Source organism: Mastigoproctus giganteus, chromosome 2 (genome assembly GCF_048544385.1).
Source record: "Mastigoproctus giganteus isolate SK-2022 chromosome 2, ASM4854438v1, whole genome shotgun sequence".
Classification (NCBI taxonomy): Eukaryota; Metazoa; Arthropoda; class Arachnida; order Uropygi; family Thelyphonidae; genus Mastigoproctus; species Mastigoproctus giganteus.
Genome location: NC_143576.1, coordinates 257320892 through 257345643, shown reverse-complemented (window position 1 = coordinate 257345643; position 24752 = coordinate 257320892). Strand labels below are relative to the sequence as shown.

General features: G+C 34.4%; 1 protein-coding gene across 1 annotated transcript in view; it reads left to right on the top strand.

Annotated features, from left to right (window-relative positions):
- The window catches only part of Syx16 (syntaxin 16), a 66682-nt gene that overhangs the window by 27790 nt on the left and 14140 nt on the right, over nt 1-24752 (top strand). Inside the window, exons 4-7 of the mRNA XM_090390305.1 lie at nt 5061-5094; nt 18495-18601; nt 19459-19621; nt 22472-22581. Of these exons, the coding sequence (XP_090246431.1) occupies nt 5061-5094; nt 18495-18601; nt 19459-19621; nt 22472-22581 (414 nt within the window). The remainder of the gene's footprint in view (nt 1-5060; nt 5095-18494; nt 18602-19458; nt 19622-22471; nt 22582-24752) is intronic.

Below are 24752 nucleotides of genomic sequence, written 5' to 3'. Positions count from 1 at the left end.
TCTGCAAGTGGGTGTTAGCACATGACAAAATGAATGAACAAATAGCAAACAAATATTAAGGATGAGAATTTAAATGCAGAACAGGGAGTTTCATGATTTATTTATTTTGAATGCATTTCTAGTCAGGATCTTTGGATTTGCCTTGCTAATAACACCCGGCTCTGAGACTGACTAACTCAAGATACTGAAGAGGAAATCCACGACTACTGACAGCTGGTCTCGAACCCCGCACACTCCACTCAGTATAGCCGTGCGCTCTTGCTAACATGGCTACTGGGCCCCAGTTTCATGATGCTGACATGCTGTGACTTGTATAGTTATTTTTAAATTTTTATACTATAATTTAGATAATAAAAGGGGTTTTTTTTTTGGTTTTTTTTGTACTTTGAGTTTTGTATATTACCTTCTTTGACTTCCCCATGATTTTTCCCACTTCCTTTTTTTTTTTTCATTTTAACCCTACTCATAATTAAAATAAAATTTAGGCATAGTGGGTGTCATATCAATAAGTGAATCCATTATCTGGCAGAAAAATTCATAACACTGTACTTCATTGTCCATTATGATTTACTACAACAATTTCAGCTTACAATGACGAGAGGAACATTCATGTCACAACTTGCATATTATTACTATTTTTTTCTTTTTTTAGGACAATGAATATCATGAAAGTGCCTAGTTTTAATCCCAAAGTAAAAAAATAATAATACTGTTATTGGGCTCAGGCAAATACTGAAAAATAATTGTTACAGTAGAAAAGTTTTTTATTGATTTGTAACATTTTGTGTTCTGATTGAATATATTGAAAAATTTTGAGATCTTGACTACATATAACTAAATATAGTGAGCTATAATTATGTTTTAGTTTTGATTATTTTATTTATTTTTTTTGAATGTACAGATATCCCTCATATCCTTGCTGATTGTTTTGATTTGTTTTTTTTTTTGCCATTTCCCTTTCACTCTCCAATTTTATTGGTTGTGAAAAGAGTTTTGCTTATTTGTGGGAAAAGTAGCAAGTTTGATGGTCAGTACATTATTTAAATTGAACTTAAACATTTCAGATATGTCTACAACTCTTTATTATTACCTTAAGTTTTATTAAATTCTATAATTACTACGTTGTAAGATTGAAAAATATACAAATACGAGGCTGTTTGAAAGTATATGGACTGCTTGGATATAGCAACAGTAAGTATACATATGGAATAGCTTATCAGAAGGATACTATTTCAAATGCCCTTTGAAATAGTATCCTTCTGATAATGCACTTTAGCCCAACAATTTTCGTACTCTAAAGAAGTTCTGGAAAGCCGATTTCAAAATCGTCAAAAAAAACTGAGCTGTCATTTACTCTTTATTGTTTGTGTGTCATCAAATTGACATCTGGAGCTTTTTTTTTCAGAGTAGGAATTTAAAAAAAAAGTCACATGCTGCCATAACTGGTGAATTGGCGGTTGCTGGACTTGAACAGTTCGGTGTTTGGCAAAAAAATTTTGTATAAGTAGCGCAACATTACATTATTGTGGAGAAGCAACAGGCTTTGTAGTTCCACTTTTATGGTCTTTTTTTCTCCAGATTGCATCACAATGTGCAGAGCTCTGTTGTTTGCTCCTCTGGAGCATATTCATGGAAAAAACACCCTTACAGCCAAAAAATGCTAGCAATATGTCATTCATTTTGCTGCATACTTGTCATGTTTTTTTTTAGCTTTGGGGGGGGGAAGGAACAGTCTTGCATTGGAATAATTTTTTTTTTTTTTTTTTTGAGATTATACCCATTTGGACTTGAACAATTCCATGTTTGGCAAAAAAAAAAAAAAAAAAAGCTTTGTACGCAATGCAGCAATTGGAAAATGAGATGGATGATAGAAAAAAATAATGATCCCATGTATGAGTAAACTAACCTTGGTCTATTCAAAGTAACTTCTACACACTGCATGCAGTGATCATGAAGTGACTGGAATGACTGGTGGAAGGCTGTGACTGGTATACTGTTCAGTATTCTCGTCACAGCTCTTTGAATGGTGTCAACATCATCAAAATAACAGTCTTTCGGGAACAAAAGAAGTCTGGTGAACACGGTTGGTGTGACAATATGCAGACTTTTTTGCTAGCCAAAAACTCCAAAACAGTGAGAGGATTGTGGCTTGGTGCATTTTTTGTGCATTGGGAAAAAAAAAAGAGTGCAAGAGCACAAAAAAGACATCCAATATGGAAGAGTGGATAAATCCAAACCAGCCATGCATGCTTTTTATCCCCCTAGACCCTAATGTTGGTAAGTTCCTAATTATGTACGTAATTAAGCATTTATGCCAATTTTCATTCTTTATAATTCTTCATAATTGGATAATTTTTTTTTACATAAGTTTTAATGCATTAATCTATAATGTATGATGCTAGAATTTCAATCAGTTTTTTCCTTTCTCTGTCTTGGAAATGGAGCCCAAAGAGATTCCAAAACATTGACTGTTGTGTGGCTGAATTAATTTGGTGACCTTGTCTTGGTGTGGTGTCTAAATTGCATTAAACTAAGCGTTATTAATTAAGCATAATTTATATAAGTTTGTGTGTTTATTTCTGCATTAAGACTTTAATGTGCTCTCACATATCAGTACCTATTGTCTTCACTGTGCTATCTGCATGTAAACCTCCATTGAATGGATTTCCATGAAATTTTATGTTTGGGGCTTTTAGAAATCTTGTTGGATTGAGGCTGATCCCAAATTTAATTAAATGAGACCAGCAGAAATTCAGCAGCTGTTTTCCTTTTTTTTTTTTCATAAAAAATTGAGTTATTTCTCTATGTAAATGGAAGTATATTTCACATGTTTGGACATTACTCAATAAGTAAAAGTCAGATTAACACCAAATTTTCAATATGTGAAATTAAGATACCATAGTCCCCTGTTCTCCTCCCCTTCCACCACCCAAAAAGCTGCTCTATAGCAGTCCTGTTCCCTCCCACCCCTCATGGCACCCAACACATGTGAACATCATATAGTGAAGTTTTGATGATTCTTGAGCACTGTATAGGTTTTAGGCACATTATTTGATAATTGAATGTGCCTGAAATGAAACATTATCTAACAAAGACAAATAAAAAATAAATTATCTAAAGAATATAAACAATTTATGCAAATATGCTAGATTGAGGAATAATGTATTTATGTTTAAAATGTTATTGGGCATTCTGTGATCTCTTTGTAATTGATAATGTGATAATATAATAATGAAATTAATAACTATTCAGTAAGTTATATGTCATTGATAGAAGATGGTGACAATTATTTTTAATTCATATGTGAAATAAAATTGAATATAAATTGCATTTATATTCAATTGTTTTGCAAAATGTAAATGTTTTGAAGCTCTCAAAGTAGAGTGCTTTTCTGCATAAATGGCAGACTGTTTTATAAATTAACTTTAATGCAGCTTCTAGCATTAAAATTGCATGTGTAACTCTAATGTTAGGTTTATAAACAGGTTTATTTTACCATTATTTTCTTGTATAGGTATAGCCCTATAATAGAAAAATGAGATATTTAAGTGTTTGAATTGTAAATTAGACTCACAAATATACAGTAATAAGCAAAGTGGCTATAAAGATAAAGTCTGTTGATATTAGACCTGCTGGCAGTGTTGATGAAGCCAGTTTTCAAGCAAAGAATGGATGGTTTGAAAAGTTTAAAAGATTACAGTTTACATAATGCGAACTTGATTGAGGAGATCTGCTTTGGCCAGTCATGGTACAGCTATGGAATTTCCTACTGAACTTACTGACCACATTGATAAAAAGTTATACAAGCCAGAACAAGTATTTAATACTGGTGAGACTGCTTTATATTGAAAAAATTATGCCTAATAGGATTTTTATTTCAAAAGGAGAGAAAATGGTCATAGGATTTAAGGCAGCCAAGGATTGCTGCTTGACAGAAAAATACTTGAGGGTATTTCTCTACCTGAAATAACAAAAAAAAAAAAACAAAAAAAAAAAAACAATAATAATATTATGAATAGCATTATATTGCTATTATTATTAGATAACTATCTTCTGTCACATCCTGAATCTTTAGGTCAGCCTAGTATCAAAGTGATGGTCCTGCTACCCTGTAAAACATCACTATTGCAACCTCTAATGTAAGGAATCCTTTTGAAAATGTGTAAGATTGCTGGAAAAATTTTAGCATTTTGACAGCAATAGAAATCCTTACAGCATTCTGGGATAGAGACAAAGTGATGATGAACTGCAGCTGGAAGAAACTCTGACTGGGACGTGTCAGTGATTTTCAAAAATTTTTAGTTTTACAGAGGATTGTTTAGCTGGCTAAAGAAGAAAGATTCAAAGATCTACAAGAAAAAGGTGATAGATTTGTAGTACAATGGGAAAAACTGTTCAAAGATTTAATTGAACTTTGTCAACAGGTAAAGAAAAATGAAGAAACAGAAGTGAAGAATGTAGAACAACAATTAAAAGCCTGAAAACACCAGATATTTTAAAAATTATCAGTGAAATTATTGCCAGAGTTCTTGGGCTTGATTTTCTTATGGAGTAGGTCTAACTGTGAAAAGGAAAATTGAAGTTGCTGTTCTTATAAAGAACTCTAAATAAATTAAAAAGAAAGATAAGGACCTTTTAGTCCTATAATTGTTGAAGCTATTTTCTACCTTCTCTGTATCTACATCCTTGCAGTCTCTTTCAGAATAAATAGCCTACCATCTCCCACTGTATTTTAATCAAGTTTCAAACATCCCTTCTTTGGATTACTATTAAGTTAAACACTTATAATATTTTTATACTTCTAAAAGTTGCAGTGCTAATTTTCCCTATTTCTGTTGTTTAAAAATTACATTTGTGTAATTTCCAACTCTCTGGGAATGTAACTCCCCCTTTAATCATTACTTCAAGTATTTACTGTTCACAGTTTTGCCAATTGCAAGAATCCTCCAGTTTCCAACTTCTGCATTCAGCAAGGGATACCTGTACATGAAACACTCAAATGTATGACAGTTCCATTGTAGGGTAAAAGTTGTTATAGAACTGGTTTTGCTCTATTGCAGATACAATATGAAATGACCAAAATTAAGCAGAAATGTAAGTAATTTCATATATATTTGGAACTTAAAAAAAAAAAACTAAGTTATTTGAATTTTTTAAAATTTTATATACTGTTTTAAAAATTTAAATTGTAAAAAAATAGTGATTTTACATATAATTTCCAACTTTTTTAATAAAAAAATTGTCTTTTACATCTTAAAAAAGATAAAGCAAAATGTTTAAAATTTTGGGGTTGTTTAATTTTTGTAGTAGCTTTTTAATTGATTAACAGTAGGAATGTTTACACAAAGTGCACAGTCCTACTGTTAATCTGCTAAAATTTGAGATATGAATTAACCTTTCCAGGTTCTCAATTTTCAAATCATTGTGAGTGTTAGGGATCATTTTAATCCCTCAAATTTAAACAATTATAGCATAGCCATTTATCACTATTTCTATCCCCCCCCTTTTATGGGTCAGTCTTATTTGGATTTTGATGAATAAAATATTTTCATGTTATTAGTAGCTATTATTCAAAACTGAAGTTTTATAACTAGTTCCACCCCCCCCCCCTTGGATATGTTTTGCATTATGATTTTAAAAGTCTATAACATTGCATTGCAACAAGTAGCTATATCTCATTTTTGGTTTTTTTCTTGCTAGTCAGTAATAATAATACAGTAAACTCCCACTTACACTATATAACACCTTTTAATCCTCTTTTCTTTTGACCTCAGTGATGTGTCATTCATTTAATGCCTACCGAACTCGCATTTATAATGCTTTCCTAAATATCAATTTGTTTTAAGGTCCCAAGAAGAAATAAAACCACACATAACCTCCTTCTGATTTTAGTTTTGAGAAAGGAAGGAATGGTGGATCCTAATTTCTAGGAATCATTTATGGTGCAGTTTGTTTATTTTATGCAGTGAAGATAGACATTAGATGCTGCCCCTTACAGCTTAGTATCTAGCCATTGTTTTGTTTAATTTTTGTTCATTTTTGATTAATGTCTCTGTGCGCATGCATGTGTGTTCAGAATTGGCATCAATTAAATGTTAGTTTCAGTGGCAGAGATTGCTGATTCATGAATGACACCATTATTATGTTTATAATAATGGTGTCATAATAAAACTTTTTACAAATTTCTTTTTTTAATTGCATGTAAAAAAAAAGTAGCTAAAGTTATTAAAAGTGTTTAAAAAAGTTAATGAAATTATGTGCAGGCTTTTAAATTACATAAACCATTTGCTTCATAAACATCTAAAAATAAAACTAAAAAATCAGTTTGACAAAATATGAAAATCAGCCTAAAAAAATGGAGTCTGGCTTATAGTTTTCTTTAGGGCTAGTCCTCCAAAAAGCACTATAATGGAAGTTTACTATATGTGCTTTTTTTAAAATATAATTATCATATTCATATATTCTCATAGCTGTTGGTTCAATTAAATTTCAAAAACACAATTCACATGATGTTTGCAATGTGTGAATGTCTCATTTGCTTTTTCAGAAAATGTCAGTACTGCTATCAGCATTTCAAATATCAAGTATTTGAAAAGAAACATGACGTATTGATGCAACATTCTTAGTTTCTTTCTGTTTTGGTTCACTAAGTATAAGAATGGTGTAAAATCTGCAGAATTATTTTTTATTAGAAAAATTCATAAGAAATTGGAATTGTGAAGTCACCAGAAAAGAATTTGCAGAGAAATATGTGATAATCTGATGCGTAGTTTCACAGATACTATATATTACCCTCTTTAATGAGACAATCAACAGTGAGCATTAGTGTTCTTTTCCATTGTGCAAATATTTAAATATTTAGAAATATTATAACCAGCTGAATGCCCTGAAACATAGTTTCAACAAGACAATGCATTTTCTCCCACACCTCTTGCACCTTGGCAGAACTGAGTTTATTTTGTGGGATGCTGATTTCGAAATAATTATAACCATCAGTAAGTTACAAAAGCCAAAGATTTTTCTGATATTGGAAAAATGTATAGAGGACAGCAATGTTTCACATGAACAAGAAGCTACTGCCTGCTGAGGCAACAAACTTAAATAATTTTAAGGGCTATATCAGGGTAGTAAACAATACAAGAACACTTGTTTTGAATTGTATCTATACAATAACAGATGTGTTATCCATCAAATATGCAAGTTTGAACTCCTAATTAGGACAACTACTGCTGAAATAATTGGGTTTAATGGAAACTTGGTATCACCAAGAATAGTGAATAATGGGTCTCACCATTACAAGTATAATGTATTTAAATAAAGGATAGATAGACAGAAAGGAAGCAATAGTGGTGGGGAATCATGTTACTTGTAATAAAAAGCCTGTGCTCAACAAGAGCATTCCCAGATTTCTATAGTGTTTAGTATTAGCCATATGGTGCAAGGAAGCCCAAGTCTTTTGCTGCACCAGCCAAAGGAAAAAAAAAAAATCGATCAATTAATTAAAAATATATATAATAATAAATAAATAATAAAATAAAATAAACTACCAATTTGACTCCCTTTTGCCCACACTTTGCCACGAGGAGGCAGGTCAGGTACCCAGCAGAAGTTTATATTATTAGTACTCTGGCAGGCCCTGCCACCTAGTTTCTGAAGATCTTGGTGGCTAGGGCCTATAAAAAAAAAAAAAAAATGAACACTGACATTGAAACCAAGGTGAAGTTGAGTTCGAACACTAGTGGAATTTATCTGGTTAAGTTAGGGGCATACGTGGTCAGAATAGTTAGTGGGAGGAGACTGAAGGCTGGGGAAGATAGAAATATGGGGACGATAGGGAAGGCAACCCCCCAGAGAGGATAGTGGGGGGAAGACCCCACCAGGAGAAAGAGGGTGGGAGGAGACAGAAGACCATCCCTTCCTCACCCTGGGAAGGGAATGTGAAGAGAACTGGGTGAGAGGGCCCAGTTTGGATCACCAGAGAATGGTGGAACATGACGAGAATAGAGTCCAATTCGACGAATCAAGTCTGGGCAGGGTATTCATGGGACATGGTCCTGCCTATAGTGAGTAATCTAGTTTGCTAAGTCATGTGCTGTCTTAGCATTAGCATTAGTAGAGGCATTTGATGCAAGAAAGCAAGCTTATGCAGCATCAGCCAAAAAAAAAAAAAAAAAAAAAAAAACCCACATCCACTTCACCCCTCTGTTCGTTCAAAATACCTGTCCAGCTGAGCCTTAAACTTATTTAGGCTATCAACTTCCACTACAAGGGATGGAAGTCTGTTCCACCAACCAACCACCCGCTGGCTAAAGGCAAATTTCTGCACGTCTATCCTACATCTGTCTTTCCTCAATTTGAATTTATGCCCTCTCAGGTGATTATTCTGAGCTAGAGGAAGAATCCCATCAGCATTGAGCATGCTCAATGCTGATGGGATGCTAGTCTCCAGACACTGTAATTTGCAAAACTTAAGCCTTTCTTTGTAAGAGCACCCCTTTGTTCCATTCACTAATCTTGTTGCCCTTCTCTGTACTCGTTCCAGCAGCTCTACATCCTTCTTGAAATGAGGCCTCCAGACCTGTATACAGTACTCTAGATGTGGCCTGACCATTGCCTTATACAAGGGAATACTCACCTCCTTATCCCTGCTGGAAAAATTCCTGTATATCATTGACAATACTCCATGAGCTACTCTTGCAGCCCGTCTGCACTGCTCAGAAAACTTCATATCTGCCTGCACAACCACCCCCAAGTCCCTTTCATTCTCTACCACTGTAAGTGTAGTACCACAGAGTTGATACGTTGCTCTGGGGTTGCTGTTTCCCATGTGTAGTACTTTACATTTGTCAATGTTAAACTTCATTTGCCACCTCTCAGCCCATCTGCTCAACCTTTCCAGATCCTGTTGCAGCAGCATATTGTCATTAGTGTCCTTGACAACCCTGCCAACCTTTGTATCGTCTGCAAACTTGGACATTAAGCTTGATATACCATCATCAATATCATTTATAAATACAGAAAACAATAATGGACCCAACACTGAGCCCTGAGGGACTCCACTAATAACATTAGTCCACGATGAGCCGTGTCCATTGATTACCACTCTGTCTTCTCCCCCTCAACCACCCCTTTATCCATAGCAGCAATTTGCCTCCAATGTCACACTGCTCCAATTTGTGTAGCAGTCTTCCATGTGCAACAGTATCAAAAGCCTTTCTAAGATCCAAGTATATAATATCAAAGCTATTCCCTGCATCCAGTTCTTTTGTGACTGCATCATAGTATCCAATCAAATTGGTCAGGCAAGACGTCCCCTTAACAAAACCATGCTGTGTCCGAGCTATAACTGAAGTCTTGTCTAAATGATCCTGCAGTGCTTCTTTAACCAGTGCCTCCATTAATTTTCCTGGAACAGAAGTTAAGCTCACAGGTCTATAATTACTTGTGTCAGCCTTTGATCCTCCTTTGTGAATTGGGATCACATTTGCACATTTCCAGTCTATGGGTACCTCCCCTGAGTCCAAGGAAGCTCTCATAATTATGGCTAAGGGTTTGCTTACTTCCTTTGCTGCCTCCTTTAATATAACTGGATAGATCCCATCCACCCCGGGTGCCTTTCTTGTGTTTATCTTCAACAGTTTCTCCTCCACTTTACTCCCAGTTATTTCAAAATTCTGTAGCTTACTGCTAGAGTTGAATACACCTCTGGCATTCCCCTCGCTGAATAACTCCTCATGTGTGAATGTCGATGCAAAATATTCATTTAGTTTGTTAGCTACCTGAGCAGGATCATCAACAGTTGACCCATCAATATCAAGTGGACCTATCTGATTCATCCTCTTCCTTCTAGAGTTTACATAAGTAAAGAACTCTTTGCTGTTTTTCTTTGCATCACTTGCCAAGGATTTCTCGTAATCGGCCTTCGCCTGCCTAACCTCCTTAGTAACTTGGATGCATATCAACTTGTATCTACCATAGGCTTCTGTGTCGTGTTAATTTGTAAGTATCCCATGCATTTTTCTTCTCTGCCATATCCCTCATTAGTTCATCTGACATCCATTTTGGCCTAAACCTTGAACAATATTTCTTAGTTGGTATGTAAAGCCTAGTAGCTTCCAAGATAAGTTCTTTGAATGCTTCCCATTTTGAATTTGCTGTTGGTAACATCATCAGTTGGTCCCACTGTATAGAATTTAAATACTGTCTCAGTCCATCGTAGTCGCCTTTACGGAAGCAATAACCCTTCCCTTTACCCCTAATGGTAGTTACCTCTTTTGAGTAAATCCCACTTCAGCACACTGTGATCACTGCCACCTAGTGGTTCATTTATCTGCAGATTCTTAATGCATGAAGGATCACTGCTGATAATCAAATCAAGAGTATTACTCCCTCTAGTTGCCTCCCGAACATGCTGATGTAGAAAACAATCATCCAATAAATCCACAAAAGCCCTGCTAGTGTGTGAGTGACCAGCCCCCAAATTCCAGTCAATATCTGGGAAATTAAAATCTCCCAATTATAAGACTCTCTGATTTACTGGCCCACTCTATTTCCCTGTACAGTTTCTTATTATACTCATCAGAGTCATTAGGCCTATAGCACACTCCTACTCTCAATTTTGATCTCCCAATGCTTATGTCACACCAAACTGACTCAACACTGCACTGTCCAGCGATGTCGACTGGCTTCACTTCCTTGGTTTTTATGTGTTTCTTAACTAATAGCATAACCCCTCCCCCCTTCCTATCCTGTCTATCCTTTCTGTTGACGTTGTACTCCCCAAATTGCAGTTCTGCATCCCTTATATCTGTGTGACACCACGTCTCTGATATCCCAACAATATCTGCCTTTGATGTTTTGAGCAATACCTCAAATTCATCAAATTTATTTACTAAACTCCTAGCATTGGTGTACACGCTAGTATACCTGCACCTGTTTCTATTCTTAGCTACCCTAACATAACCCATGTGTTTACTTGTACCGCAATGGCTCCCAGCAGTCTCTGAAATATCATGCATCTTGTCATTCCTGGGACAGGATCCCAACCATGGTTATTTGTCTTACAGTTTCGGTGGTATCTAGCTGTGGGAAGAGTTTATAGATGTTAAATTCTGGCCTGAATAGGTGCATGGTCACTGTGCCACAGCTGAGGTCACTGCTTTGAGGGAAGTAAGGTTCAACCATCCGAAGAGAGTCACTGTGAGTCCAAAGGGTGGAATTATCAGTGATTCTGTCAAAAAAAGCTAACCAAATTTGTCTGCCCAACATATTTTTCATGTATGTGAATACATGAAAAACATGTTGGGCAGACAACTTGTGTAGTCGAGACCCGCTAATTTTCGTAAAATCAGACAAATGCTAACTTATTGTGATTTTCTCTTGTAGAGGATCTGTGTTCTCATTTTAAATTTAGAATAAATGGAGTGAATTTAATCAAATAGGATAGTCATCTCCTTTTATACTTCTAATTATTTCCCCATGTGCATGGATTTAGGATAAAAGCTTGCTTTTATTCCTTCGTCCTCTTACTGGGTTTATTTCATTTCAATACTATTCTAATTGCATCTTAACTGGATGCAGTCATTCCTGAATAAATCTCAGGTAAGAGAATTTCTGACTTAAAATATAATATTTCTAAAATTTAATATTCCAAAAATACTTCGTAATAGCCTACACTATCCTATTTGGTTAAATTCACACCATTTATTCTAAATTCAAAATGAAAACACAAATCCTCTATAAGAGAAAATCACAATAAGTTAGCATCTGTCCAACTTAAGAAAATTAGCAGGTCTCGACTATACAAGTTGTGTCCAACATGTCTAATAAAGTTTCGAGACTTTAGGATTCACATTTTTTGCTCTCTTAGCCAACAATTACTCATAATCTGCCTTTGCCCTGCAACCTTTCCTATAGTATTATTACAGATCAATTTGTAGCCTTTACAAGTTTCAGTACTTTTCATAACTCTAACTTTCCATGCCATCATTTTTCTGCTCTATTAAACTGGCTAGCTCATTATACATCCATTTCAGCATCCTCTTCATACCATACAGTGCTTAACAGACTATTTGCATTCATGGCTTCTTCTATGGTATAGCTTTAAAGGCATACCATAATTCTTATAAATAGCAGAATATTTAAAAATAGTGTAGCATTAGCATTAGTAGAGGCATATGATGCAAGAAAGCAAGCTTATGCAGCATCAGCCAAAAAAAACCAATCCCATTTCACCCCTCCATTCGTTCGAAATACCTGTCCAGCTCAGCCTTATATTTATTTAGGCTATCAACTTCCACAGCAAGGGATAGAAGTCTGTTCCACCAACCAACTACCCGCTGGCTAAAGGCAAATTTCCGCACATCTATCCTACATTTGTCTTTCCTCAATTTGAATTTATGCCCTCTCAGGTGATTATTCTGAGCAAGAGGAAGAATCCCATCAGTATTGAGCATACTCAAACCATTCAAGGTGCTATACACCTCTATCAGATCACCTCGCCAGTGCCTAGGCTCCAGACACCGTAATTTGCAAAACTTAAACCTTTCTTTGTAAGAGCAACCCTTTGTTCCATTCACTAATCTTGTTGCCTTTCTCTGTATTCGTTCCAGCAGCTCTACATCCTTCTTGAAATGAGGCCTCCAGACCTGTATACAGTACTCAAGGTGTGGCCTGACCCTTGCCTTATACAAGGGAATAATCACCTCCTTATTCCTGCTAGAAAAATTCCTGTATATCATTGACAAGACACCATGAGCTACTCTTGCAGCCCATCTGCACTGCTCAGAAACCTTCATATCTGCCTACACAATTATCCCCAGGTCCTTTTCATTCTCTACCACTGTCAATGTAGTACCACAGAGTTGATACATTGCTCTGGGGTTACTGTTTCCCATATGTAGTACTTTACATTTGTTAATGCAAAACTTCATTTGCCACCTCTCAGCCCATCTGTTCAACCTTTCCAGATCCTGTTGCAGCAGCATAGCGTCAGTAGTGTTCTTAACAACCCTGCCCACCTTTGTATCATCTGCAAACTTGGACATTAAGTTTGATATACCATCATCAGTATCATTTATAAATACAGAAAATAACAATGGACCCAACACTGAACCCTGAGGGACTCCGCTAATAACATTAGTCCACGATGAGCAGTGTCCATTGATTACCACTCTCTGTCTTTTCCACCTCAACCATCCCTTTATCCATAGCAGCAATTTGCCTCCAATGTCACACTGCTCCAATTTGTGTAGCAGTCTTCCATGTGCAACAGTATCAAAAGCCTTTCTAAGATCCAAATATATAATATCAAAATTATTCCCTGCATCCAGTTCTTTTGTGACTGCATCATAGTATCCAATCAGATTGGTCAGGCAAGACTTTCCCTTAACAAAATCATGCTGTGTCCGAGCTATAACTGAAATCTTATCTAGATGATCCTGCAGTGCCTCTTTAACCAGTGCCTCCATTAATTTTCCTGGAACAGAAGAATGGGTACCTTCCCTGAGTCCAAAGAAGCTCTCATAATTATGGCTAAGGGTTTGCTTACTTCCTTTGCTGCCTCCTTTAATATAACTGGATAGATCCCATCCACCCCAGGTGCCTTCTTGTGTTTATCTTCAACAGTTTCTTCTCCACTTTACTCTCAGGTATTACAAGATTATCTAGCTTACTGTCAGAGTTGAATACACCTCTGGCATTCCCCTCGCTGAATAACTCCTCATGTGTGAATGCCAATGCAAAATATTCATTTAGTTTGTTAGCTATCTGAGCAGGATCAACAGTTGAACCATCGATATCAAGTAGACCAATCTGATTCATCCACCTCCATCTAGAGTTTACATAAGTAAAGAACTCTTTGCTGTTTTTCTTTGCATCCCTTGCCAAAGATTTCTCATAATCTGCCTTTGCCTGCCTAACCTCCTTTGTAACTTGGTTAAAGATCAACTTATATCTATCATAGGCGTCTGTGTCACGTGTTAATTTATATGTATCCCATGCATATTTCTTCTCTGCCATATGCCTCATTAGTTCATCTGATCCATTTAGGCCTAAACCTTGAACAATATTTCTTAGTTGGTATGTAAAGCCAAGTAGCTTCCAAGATAAGTTCTTTGAATGCTTCCCATTTTGAATTTGCTGTTGATAACATCATCAGTTGGTCCCACTGTATAGAATTTAAATACTGTCTCAGACCATTGTAGTCGCCTTTATGAAAGAAATAACCCTTCCCTTTACCCCTGATGGTAGTTACTTTGAGTAAATCCCACTTCAGCACACTGTGATCACTGCCACCTAGTGGTTCCTCTATCTGCAGATTCTTAATGCATGAAGAATCATTACTGATAATCAAATCAGGGGTATTACTCCCTCTAGTTGCCTCCCGAACATGCTGATGTAGAAAACAATCATCCAATAAATCCGCAAAAGCCTTGCTAGTGTGTGAGTGACCAACCCACAAATTCCAATCAATATCTGGGAAATTGAAATCCTCCATTATAAGACTCTCTGATTTACTGGCCCACTCTATTTCCCTGTACAGTTTCTTATATACTCATCAGAGTTATTAGGCATATAGCACACTCCTACTCTCAATTTTGATCTTCCAATGCTTATGTCACACCAAACTGATTCGACACTGCACTGTCCAGCAATGTCGACTTGCTTCACTTCCTTGGATTTTATGTGTTTCTTAACTAATAGCATAACCCCTCCTCCCTTTCTATTCTTTCTGTACACATTGTACTCCTCAAATTCCAGTTCTGCATTCCTTATATCTGTGTGACACCACGTCTCTGATATCCCAACAATATCTGCCTTTGATGTTTTGAGCAATACCTCAAATTCATCAAATTTGTTTACCAAACTCCTAGTATTGATGTACACGCAAGTATACATGCACCTGTTCCTATTCTTAGCTGCCCTAACACAACCCATGTGTTTACTTGTACCGCAGTGACTCTCAGCAGTCTCTGAAATATCCTGCATCTTGTTTTCCAGGCTGCTGCTCAATCCAATAGAAGCAGTGCGAGAATTACTTTCACCTCTGCCAGTGGCTACTGTCAATCTATTGGTCTTTGTCTCCCCCCAAGCTAGCAGTTTTCCGACCCACCTAACACTGCCTCGATAGCATCAGCAAATATTCTTGCACCCTTTCTATTTAAGTGTATCCCATCCCTGTAGAAGCAATCTCTCCTGTTAACAAGTACAGTCCAGGCTGAAAAAAATTCTACCCCTTGAGCCTTGCACAATCTTTCCAGGGCCGAATTGATCGACAAGGCTCTCATCATATACTCCCTCCTATCGTGTCTGGGCAGAATTGCAGACACTTTCAAATTCAACCCTAATTCACGGCTTTTTTTACAGCATTTTTACAGTGTAATACAGCATTTCCCAAACTTTTTTGCTGACGGACCCCTTTTGGCTTCGAAAAATAACCACAGATCCTGACATCCTTGCTCGTGTAAATATAGGGTGCCTATATATATATATATATATATATATATATATTGCCAATTAAAGAAGTTTTGTGATTATTTTTAACAAAACATTATTCCTTTAATTAAAAAAAGTAAAATTCAAAATAGCCATTACTGAAATGTATCCACAGATCCCTTGGCATCTACATAGCACAGTTTGGGAACCACTAGTTCCCAAACCATTCACGTCTGGTACCATAAAATCTTCATATTTAGCATATTATGGATTAGTTCCTTATTATTTCACACAAACTATAATAGTTAATGTTTTATTATGTTCTTTTCTGCTGTGGTTTTTTTTTTTTTTTTTTACTTGGCACTTAGCTAATTGTGAGTAAATAGACATTGATTATGGTGAGAATAGAGCACCTGTTATGAGCTACTGTCATTTTTCACCACACAAAGGTGAATCTTGCTTGACAAATTCCTAGGAATGGTGTCTCTTTTCCTTGGTAAAAATAATTAATGTTTTAACAAATGATCCCAATGTGAACCTGGCCTTTGTCAGTGAACTGTGTGTGGAGCTTGTTTCTGTTGAAAATGACCCAGAACTGTAACATCTTTAAAGGTGTGGATTTCATGTCATCCACTGTGCCTATCAGTATGATAAGAAAATCTCAGTGGCAAATAAATCAACCCCTCAGAACCTTTTCTTCGAGCAGATTACGCAAATATTACCAATAAAAATGTGAGCCGTCTGAGGTTTTGTGCAGTTTAATGGCTCTAAAATTGCTGAAAGAGTTTTGATATATTCTGTGATTTGAATGAGTATTTTCATCAGTCCAAGCATATTTGATTGTCACAATGTGCCGTGATTATAATGAAAGCTCTTTCTTATATTATATTGTTGAAAGTGTTTTTTTTTTCGTGACAGTTGCTTCTTCCTTTGAGTCATTTCTCAGAACATAATCAATCTCTAGGATTTGTTTATGCATTCACCATAACTCATTAAAAGCTTCTTTAAGAGATTTAATAGGCAGATTTATCAAAAGAGAGAGATTGTTGATAATACAGAGTAACTTCAGATTGATGCAGATTATAGACTGACAACGTGACATCTGTTTCCAGAGTTAATATTGGAATAGATGCTAAAAATTCTTTTGAAGATCATAGTATGCTAGACAAATTAGACTTCTTATATAGCTTCAGGAGAATTTTTGCAATAAGCAACACAAGTTGATTGAACACTACCCATTTGGAGAGGTCTTCAACTTCAGCTGGAAGCAGTTGAGATGAAGCTGACAAAAATATTTGTATCTCCAGATATTTTGCAGGCTTCATCTCAAGTTATCCATAAAATATGAGTGCAAGAAGTGTCCACATAATTTGTTTTTAACTGTACTCAATTGAAACATGTTTCTTTTTATGATTTTCCAGATAAATCTTTAAAAGAATTATACCCCAGGTTTGCTTTCTTGTTTTCTTTGAAGTTTGACTTTTGTATATTTTGGGAAACAAATTTCTTTCTTCAATCTGCTTTTTTTTTTTTTTTTTTTTTCACCACACACAATTGCAACAAAATGAAAAAACCATGAACAAATGTAGCCAATGGCTCTAAATTTATGGGACACCCTATAGTATATTATTTAAATTTTTACTTTTTTTTTTTTTTTTTTTTTTTTAATGAAAACCCCAAACATGAGCGGTATTAGAACCTATAGTACTTAGTATCATGCATGGGCTGAAGATTGAGAAGATGGAAGAAGATACTTGTTGACATTAGACTTGAATTTCTGTAGATTGTGATTTTTAGGAAGCACATATGAAGGAAGGTTGTTCCAGAAAATGGAAGTTGAAAGAATAAACGAGGAAGAAGGAAAAGTTGGTTCTGTGAATTTGAAGTTGGAAAGTAAAAGGATGTTGACTGGTTGCAGCACATGTTCGGACTGCTTTGGAAGAGAGAGCAGGAATTATAGAAGCCAATTTAGAAGAACAGTGCCCATGGAAGTACCTATAGAAAAGGCATGCAGCAAAAACAGAATGTCTATGAGACAGAGAGACTGTTAGAGACGAGTCATTAATTAACCCAACTGCCCTTTTTAAATGCAGTCTGGAAGTCTGAGAAAGTTTGGAAGAAAGTAATGCCAAGAGCGAAAGAGAAAACCCAGTTTTTTAGATGCAGAGCAAGCAATATTTGTAATGTGCTCATGCCAAGAGAGAATAGAAGTCAGGGTAAACTCCAATAGAGATATATGATCTTGCCTAGAAAGCGGAGTGTCACTGAAGTTAAGCATAGGAGCAGAAGAATCCTTTTTGCAAATTATAAGACAGGACTGAGTTTTAGAAGCATTGAAATCAACTAAGTTATCTTTGTTTCACTGGAGAATTACATGGAAATCAGCATTTAAGGAATTGATAATGGATATTAGAGAAGTTGAAGTTGTTTTTGCAGGGCACTTTTTCTTAAACTGGAAGTTGGAATGCAATGTGCTATCATCAGCAAAACTACGGATAGGATTTCTCATCAATGGAAGAAGGTCATTAAGAAGAAGAAGAGGAGAAGAGTGGGAGAAAGAACTGAACCTTGGGGAACACCAGCATTAGTGGAGAAGTTAGACAGAGGGCCATCTACCGTCACTCACAGTGAGCGGTCAAAGAGAAGACTGGATATCCAATTACAAAAACAATTGGCACTTAAAAGCCTTATTTGCCATTTGACATTGCTAATAATGTTAAGGTTTTTCTGAATAATGTTTTGCAATTTCTGCTAAATATTAACATTGAGTTAAGATTTTTATGTTATTATTTTTACATTAAGTTATCCATATTTAGTAAATGTTTTTAGTGGTTATGATAGAGTTGTATGTTAAAAAATGGCATTTGTTTAACTGATGCTAACAGCGATGTATAGCAACTCTATATTTGAATACATGAAACTCGGTATAATTTGGATTATTATTCCTCATTTAGTAACTTGGAGCATTTCTTGTTTCAATATTTTGGCAGGTTGTGTTTCAGATGTGCCTTTTAATTTAATTTAATTTAATTAATGTATTTTTTATATAAATGTTACAGTTCAGGAACTTACAGCCCTTCATGATAAGCATCTTAATCGCCCAACCATGGATGACACAACAACAGAAGAAAGAGATATTGAAATATTAACCCAAGACATAACCAAGGTACATGTATTTTTAAAAAATGAAATTTAATTTAAAATAAAAAAATTAAGATATAATCATTTTACTAGCTGATTCAAATAGATTGGTTATCAAAATTAAATTTTTAAAAAGTTTTGCTCTTATTTATATTTATATAAATTAATAAAATAAAACATAAATATAAATACAGAAGTTCATTAATTTTTATAAGTAAATATTGGTAAAAAAAAAAAAAAAAAAAAGATTAACTGCAGCCATTGTCAACCCACTACAGGATGGAAGCCTCCTCAACAATTCACGTTGAGGGAAATGGACCATAATCTGCCATGCTGGTCCAGTGTGGGTTGGCAGATTGACCGTATTTAGCAGTCAGGGGCTTGAACCCCAGTCTACTCAAAGAGCATGTGCTACTGCACTCCTGCTCCTGACCACTCAGCTACAGAGGCCTTGTCATATTGGTATCCACCACAAATTTAATTTGAGACACAAAACATCATTTTGTTCTACCGGTATAACCACTTATCTCTTGTATTACTGTTCACTTCAGTATGGTGAAATATATAGAAAGATTAACAGAGAGAAAATTGAACTGATTATTATTCTGTACTCAGTTTTTGTTGTGTATAATAGTGTAGATTTTTATTTTAATAGTGAACAAGGCACTTTTGTCTGTAAATGTAATGGCACAAAGAGCCATATACAGGTTACTGCAAATTCACTTTATGTTAATTCAGAATTGATTTGCTTTTTTTTTTATAAAATCAGTGTCCTGGAGGGAATGTAAGAGATTAAAACAAAATAAAAATATTTTAATCATACTTGTAAAGCAGCTTAAAAAATTAAAGGAAATGTACTGTCAGTATATTTTTATCTTTTAGATGTTTTCACATTGTCAGCGCCTTGTTCATCAAATAAAATCCAGAACAAAAGATACCTGTCCTAGCAATGACCAAGTCAGTAAAAATGTGTTGACTTCTTTAGTGACATCTTTGCAAGAGTTGACAACATCATTTAGGTCGTCTCAGTCGGTGTATCTGAAGAGTAAGTTCTTGTGATGCACATTTTTGCTTATGCTAATAATAATATTATTTTCAATATCTTTTTCAGTTTTATTGCAGAATATATTTGAAATAGATTTCAGAAATTTTTCAGTTTTATTGCAGAATATATTTGAAATAGATTTCAGAAATCAGAAATTTTTTCTTTACTGAGTTATACCATATATTTTAATTTTAGTTAAAATATATGGTATAACTGCCTCAGTCTGATGGTATTTACCATCAGTTAAAATATTTTAACAATAAAAGAGAATACAAAGAAACCAGTATTTTGCTCACCATCGCCTTCCATCATCCTACCGAGTGCCATGCATCAATAGGAAGTTGTCTGAACCTCGAGCAAGAACTCAGAACTTTTCAGACTCTGAATAAGCTTTAGTTGGCAAAATTTTAAGTTCTTCTCTACACGATAAGTGCAGTAAAATACAGAAGTACGTCATGTATTGTTTTTTTATTTCACAGAACAGCATTTTTTCTTAACATTCTGTAACTATATGTATTTTTTTTTTTTTTTTTTTTTTTTTAGTTTAACAGACTATAGTCTGAGAAATTAAGATTTTGGCGGCTTTGAATTTTATGTACAGTTAATAATAGGTCATAGAATTGTGTACTTTTTTTTTTTTTTTTTTTTTTCTAATGTGTCTTCATTTTATGGACTTTATTTCTTCTATTCACATCTTTATTTCTTCTGTTCACAAAACAAACAAATAGTCTGGTTCTATGTTAACATCCTTTGTAGAAATTATAATAAAATAAATGTTTCTACAAAGGATTTGTAGAAACACTTGTATAAAGGAAAGCACAATAGGAAAACTATAAATTCTGATACACAGTCCTTAGACCTATTATTTGGTACACATGACTATATTAACTGCACACATGAAATTAACAATAACAATTCCCTAGTTGGCAAACCTTATTTTTTGAATGGCCCTTTTATTCTAAAATTCTGTTATGTGTTAAATAATATTTAACCAATTAAAGCCAATTAAAGTGAATATCTAGCCAATTAAAGTGAAACTTTGATTTTGTAATCCCTGATTTTACTGTTTTCATGACATGTTCTTTCAGTCCTGATAAAATTCCCATAAGAACAATGTTAAATTTTGGTTATTTTCTGTTTTCTCAGTCTTGCATTGTTTAGTGGTCAACTTATATCATTTCAGGAATTAAAATGGCAAAATTAGAAACTGCATATACAGTATTTTCTTAACAGTACTCTATCTTGAAGGTAATCATTCCAGAAGCAAGATGTCTGTTTCTTGATATCGATAACTAATGAACTTTGACTGCCTAAAGCATGTTTCTTCTATTTATGCATATGTGTAAGGTACATGACCATTGTTAGGTCCCTTACAATGGTCATGTATCATATTTTTTGCCAAATACTTTTATTTATATTTGTATTTATTTATATTTATATATATATATATATATTTATACTTATATTACAATTACTTATATTTTTTACAAATATCATATAAATTGCAACACCAAGAGCAGTTATATGGCTCACCATGAAAATTTGCACTTGTACATTTTCTAAAGATGTATAAATGATTGCAATTTCACCACTAGAAAGCATGTGGGATAGCTCTGACTCTTTATATACTGTACTGTACTGTACAATACAATACAGTGGATAGAAAATACCATTATATGGTGTGTACTGCTTCCAGTTCAGGGAATCCCACCACTGATGAATTAGCAAGATTAATTATACTATACATGCAAACACTTTAATTTGTTGCCAACATTTCTCTTGTTGTCTAATGCATTATTTTCACATCATATTTAATTGAAACTACATAAATTTATTATTTTTATTTTTGTAACCGAGTTGCTGTTTTTTCTGTTTTACATTTTTTTTTTGTATATAATCTAATGTAAAGGGATGTAAAATTAAGTTTTGCTGTACTTTCTGATTAAAAGAAATAAAATCAAAATGTCCCTACTCTAAGTTTGTTTTTGTGAAAGATTGAGTTGCTTCTTTAATTTTAGTTGACAATGAAATTCCAACCTGTATGGCTATTTGATTTAAACATAAATAACAAAATTTTGATTCTTGACACAACTAAATGTTAACTTTAAGCATTGTGGTGAAACAGTTCACCTACTTTGTGAGTTGTTTTTAAAATTATGTTTAATGTCTGCATGCTATTTTATTAAACATGAAATGTTTTTTAAATTATCATTATTTTAAAGAACTAGAATGAGAATGAAATACTTTTAATCCATGTGATAAATTTAATTAGTATAATTGTTATACTCAAGTAAAAGTTAGTGTTCATTCTGGAATCCTGCCATTGTAATCTGTAATTTTCAATTGAGTGTTAATTGTATTGATCGTGTTGGGGGTTTGTGTACATATACACAAACCTCCAACAAGACAACAGAAGTATTCCTCAATACTTCTGTTGTAAACTTAGGTTAGATGTTTTTAGGCATATGGGAAAAAAAATTTGCAACATATTCTAGATCCAAAATAAGAAAAGTAATATAAATCTGTATCCAATTCTGATGGTTGTTGAACTACAACCATTTTAATTTTAAAGAATGACTGTGGAATTTTGAGTGATTAAAAATAATGAAAAAATAAGAATAAGCAGACATAACAATTCAATAACAATCTTTATTATCGAATTGCCATTTTTTAAAATTCAAACACTGTTACTCCATAACCGTTCAGAATTTGATACATATTTTTGAAACACCCTGTATACATAAACTGTGAACTTCATTCCAAAGTTGTTTTTTTTTTTTTTTTTTTCTTTGCGTATTATGACATCATTTGTGTTTATGTTTTACTAAAGCAAAATATGTTTCTTTGTAGAACTAAGATCTCAAGAAGAACGATCTCAACAGTTTTTTGATACTCCATTACTTCCATCAGGAGATGGCTTGACACCACATGATATGTCTAGTGATGATATGTTTGATAAGGTGAGATTCTGGCAGCTGTTGTTTAAAATTTGGAAAAATGAAAGACGTTTGTCAAGTTATACTGATACACTTGTTTTCTGTATGACAAAACATTTCATTTAATTTTTAATTCATCTCACGAAATCTGACTTTGCTTAGTATTTTATTTTATATAATATATGAATAATTAATTCATTATTTCTGCTAGCAGTATTTCCAATTTATTTATTTTTATTCTATTAGCAGTTGTATAAGGATAGGAGGCACCTCCGTAGCCAGGTGGGCAGGAGCGGCAGTGCGTAGCACATGCTTCTTGATTAGACCGGGGTTCAAGTCTGTGACCACTAAATACGGAGAATGCAGAAAGGTCAGGAAATGATCACTGCATATACCCGGAGCAATATGGCCTTAGTTGCTAATGCTCCTAAAAACCAAATAACAAACAAACAAACATAAGGATAGGATTTAGATGAATCCTATCCTTTTACCGCCACTAATTGTTCTTTCAGTCAAAATTTCTTCATTGACATATAGTTAAATATCATAAATTGGGAACTTTTAGAAAATTTAATTTAAAAAAAATAAAAACTCGAGTGCTGTTGCTCTGGCTAGTGTAACTTAGAATGCAGTTATACAGTATTAATACAGTTCTGTAAATATGTCCATAGGTTACTTTGTCTTATGGCGCCTCTGTAGCCAGGTGAGCAGGAGCAGCAGTGCGTAGCACATGCTTCTTGATTAGACCGGGGTTCAAGCCCATGACCACCAAATATGGAGGATGTGGAAAGGTCAGGGAATGACCACCACATATACCCGGAGCAATATGGCCTTAGTTGCTAATACTCCTAAAAACCAAATAACAAACAAACAAACATAAGGCAATATGGTCTTAACAACTAAGGCCATATCCCCGGAGCAATATGGCCTTAGTTGCTAATGCTCCTAAAAACCAAATAACAAACAACTTTGTCTTATCTTGCTCTGAAGTAGCGTACTTCCTGATGTGAATAAAATTACTTGATATAGTCTTTCATTATTTGCTCCTAATCAAATGACAACTACTGTTATTCAAACTACATATCATATAAATTTAAAAGTGGCTTTTTTTTTTTTTTTAAATTTAACATATCACAGATCTTGGGAAAGTTTCTTGAGATTTGCATTTTTTAAGTGTTAAAAAATAAATAAAACACTGCTTAGAAAGTTTACATGAGGTTTACATCAGCTTTGAAAGTTTACATGAGGTACAGTATAATAGTGCAGTTGGTTGATCAGGAGGCAGTGAGAGACATAATGGAGAATTTGATTGACATGAGAAAACACTGTTCTAAGCTACACCAAAATTTCCTGTGATTGTATTTACACGGTTATATTAATCGTATACAGGTGGTTATAATTAAATATCTATTCAGTTTGTCAGCAACCTGAACAGGATCATCGATGTTAAACCATTGATGTCAGGTGGGCAATTGTGATGCATCCCCTTTCTTCTGGTGTTTACATAAATATAGAAGTATTTTTCTTTCACCCTTTGCCAAAGACTTTTCATTATCTTCTTTAGCTGGCCTAATCTCCTTTCTGACTTGATTACAGACTAGTTTATATCTACCATAGGCTTCTGTATCACTTGATAATTTATATGCATTTATCTTCTTTGCTAAGATTACATCATTTCATTTGATATCCATTTAGGTCTAAGCCTTGAACACTTTCTTAGTTGGTATGAAAAACCTAGTAACTTCTATGATTTCTTCTCAGAATGCTTCCCATTTAAATTTGCTATTGGTAACATTATGAGTTGGTCCCACTGTATAGAATTTAAAAACTGACACCACTATGTCACCTTTATGAAAGCAAAATCCCTTCCCTTTATTATCAATAGTAGTTATTACTTTAAGTAAATCCCATATCAACACCCTGTGATTACTGCCACCTAGTAGTTCTTTTATATGCAGGTTCTTAAATGTATGAGGAATTGCTGCTGATAATCAGATTAAAAGTAATGCTTTCTCTTGTTGCCTCTCTGTCATAATGTCATAGAAAACAGTCATCCAATAAATCCACAAAAGACTTGCTAGTGTGAGTGACTAACCGACAAGTCCCATTTGATATCTAGAAAATTAAAATTCCCCATTATTAGGCATTCTGATTTACTGGCCTGCTCAATTTCTCTGAATGGTTGCTCATTACAC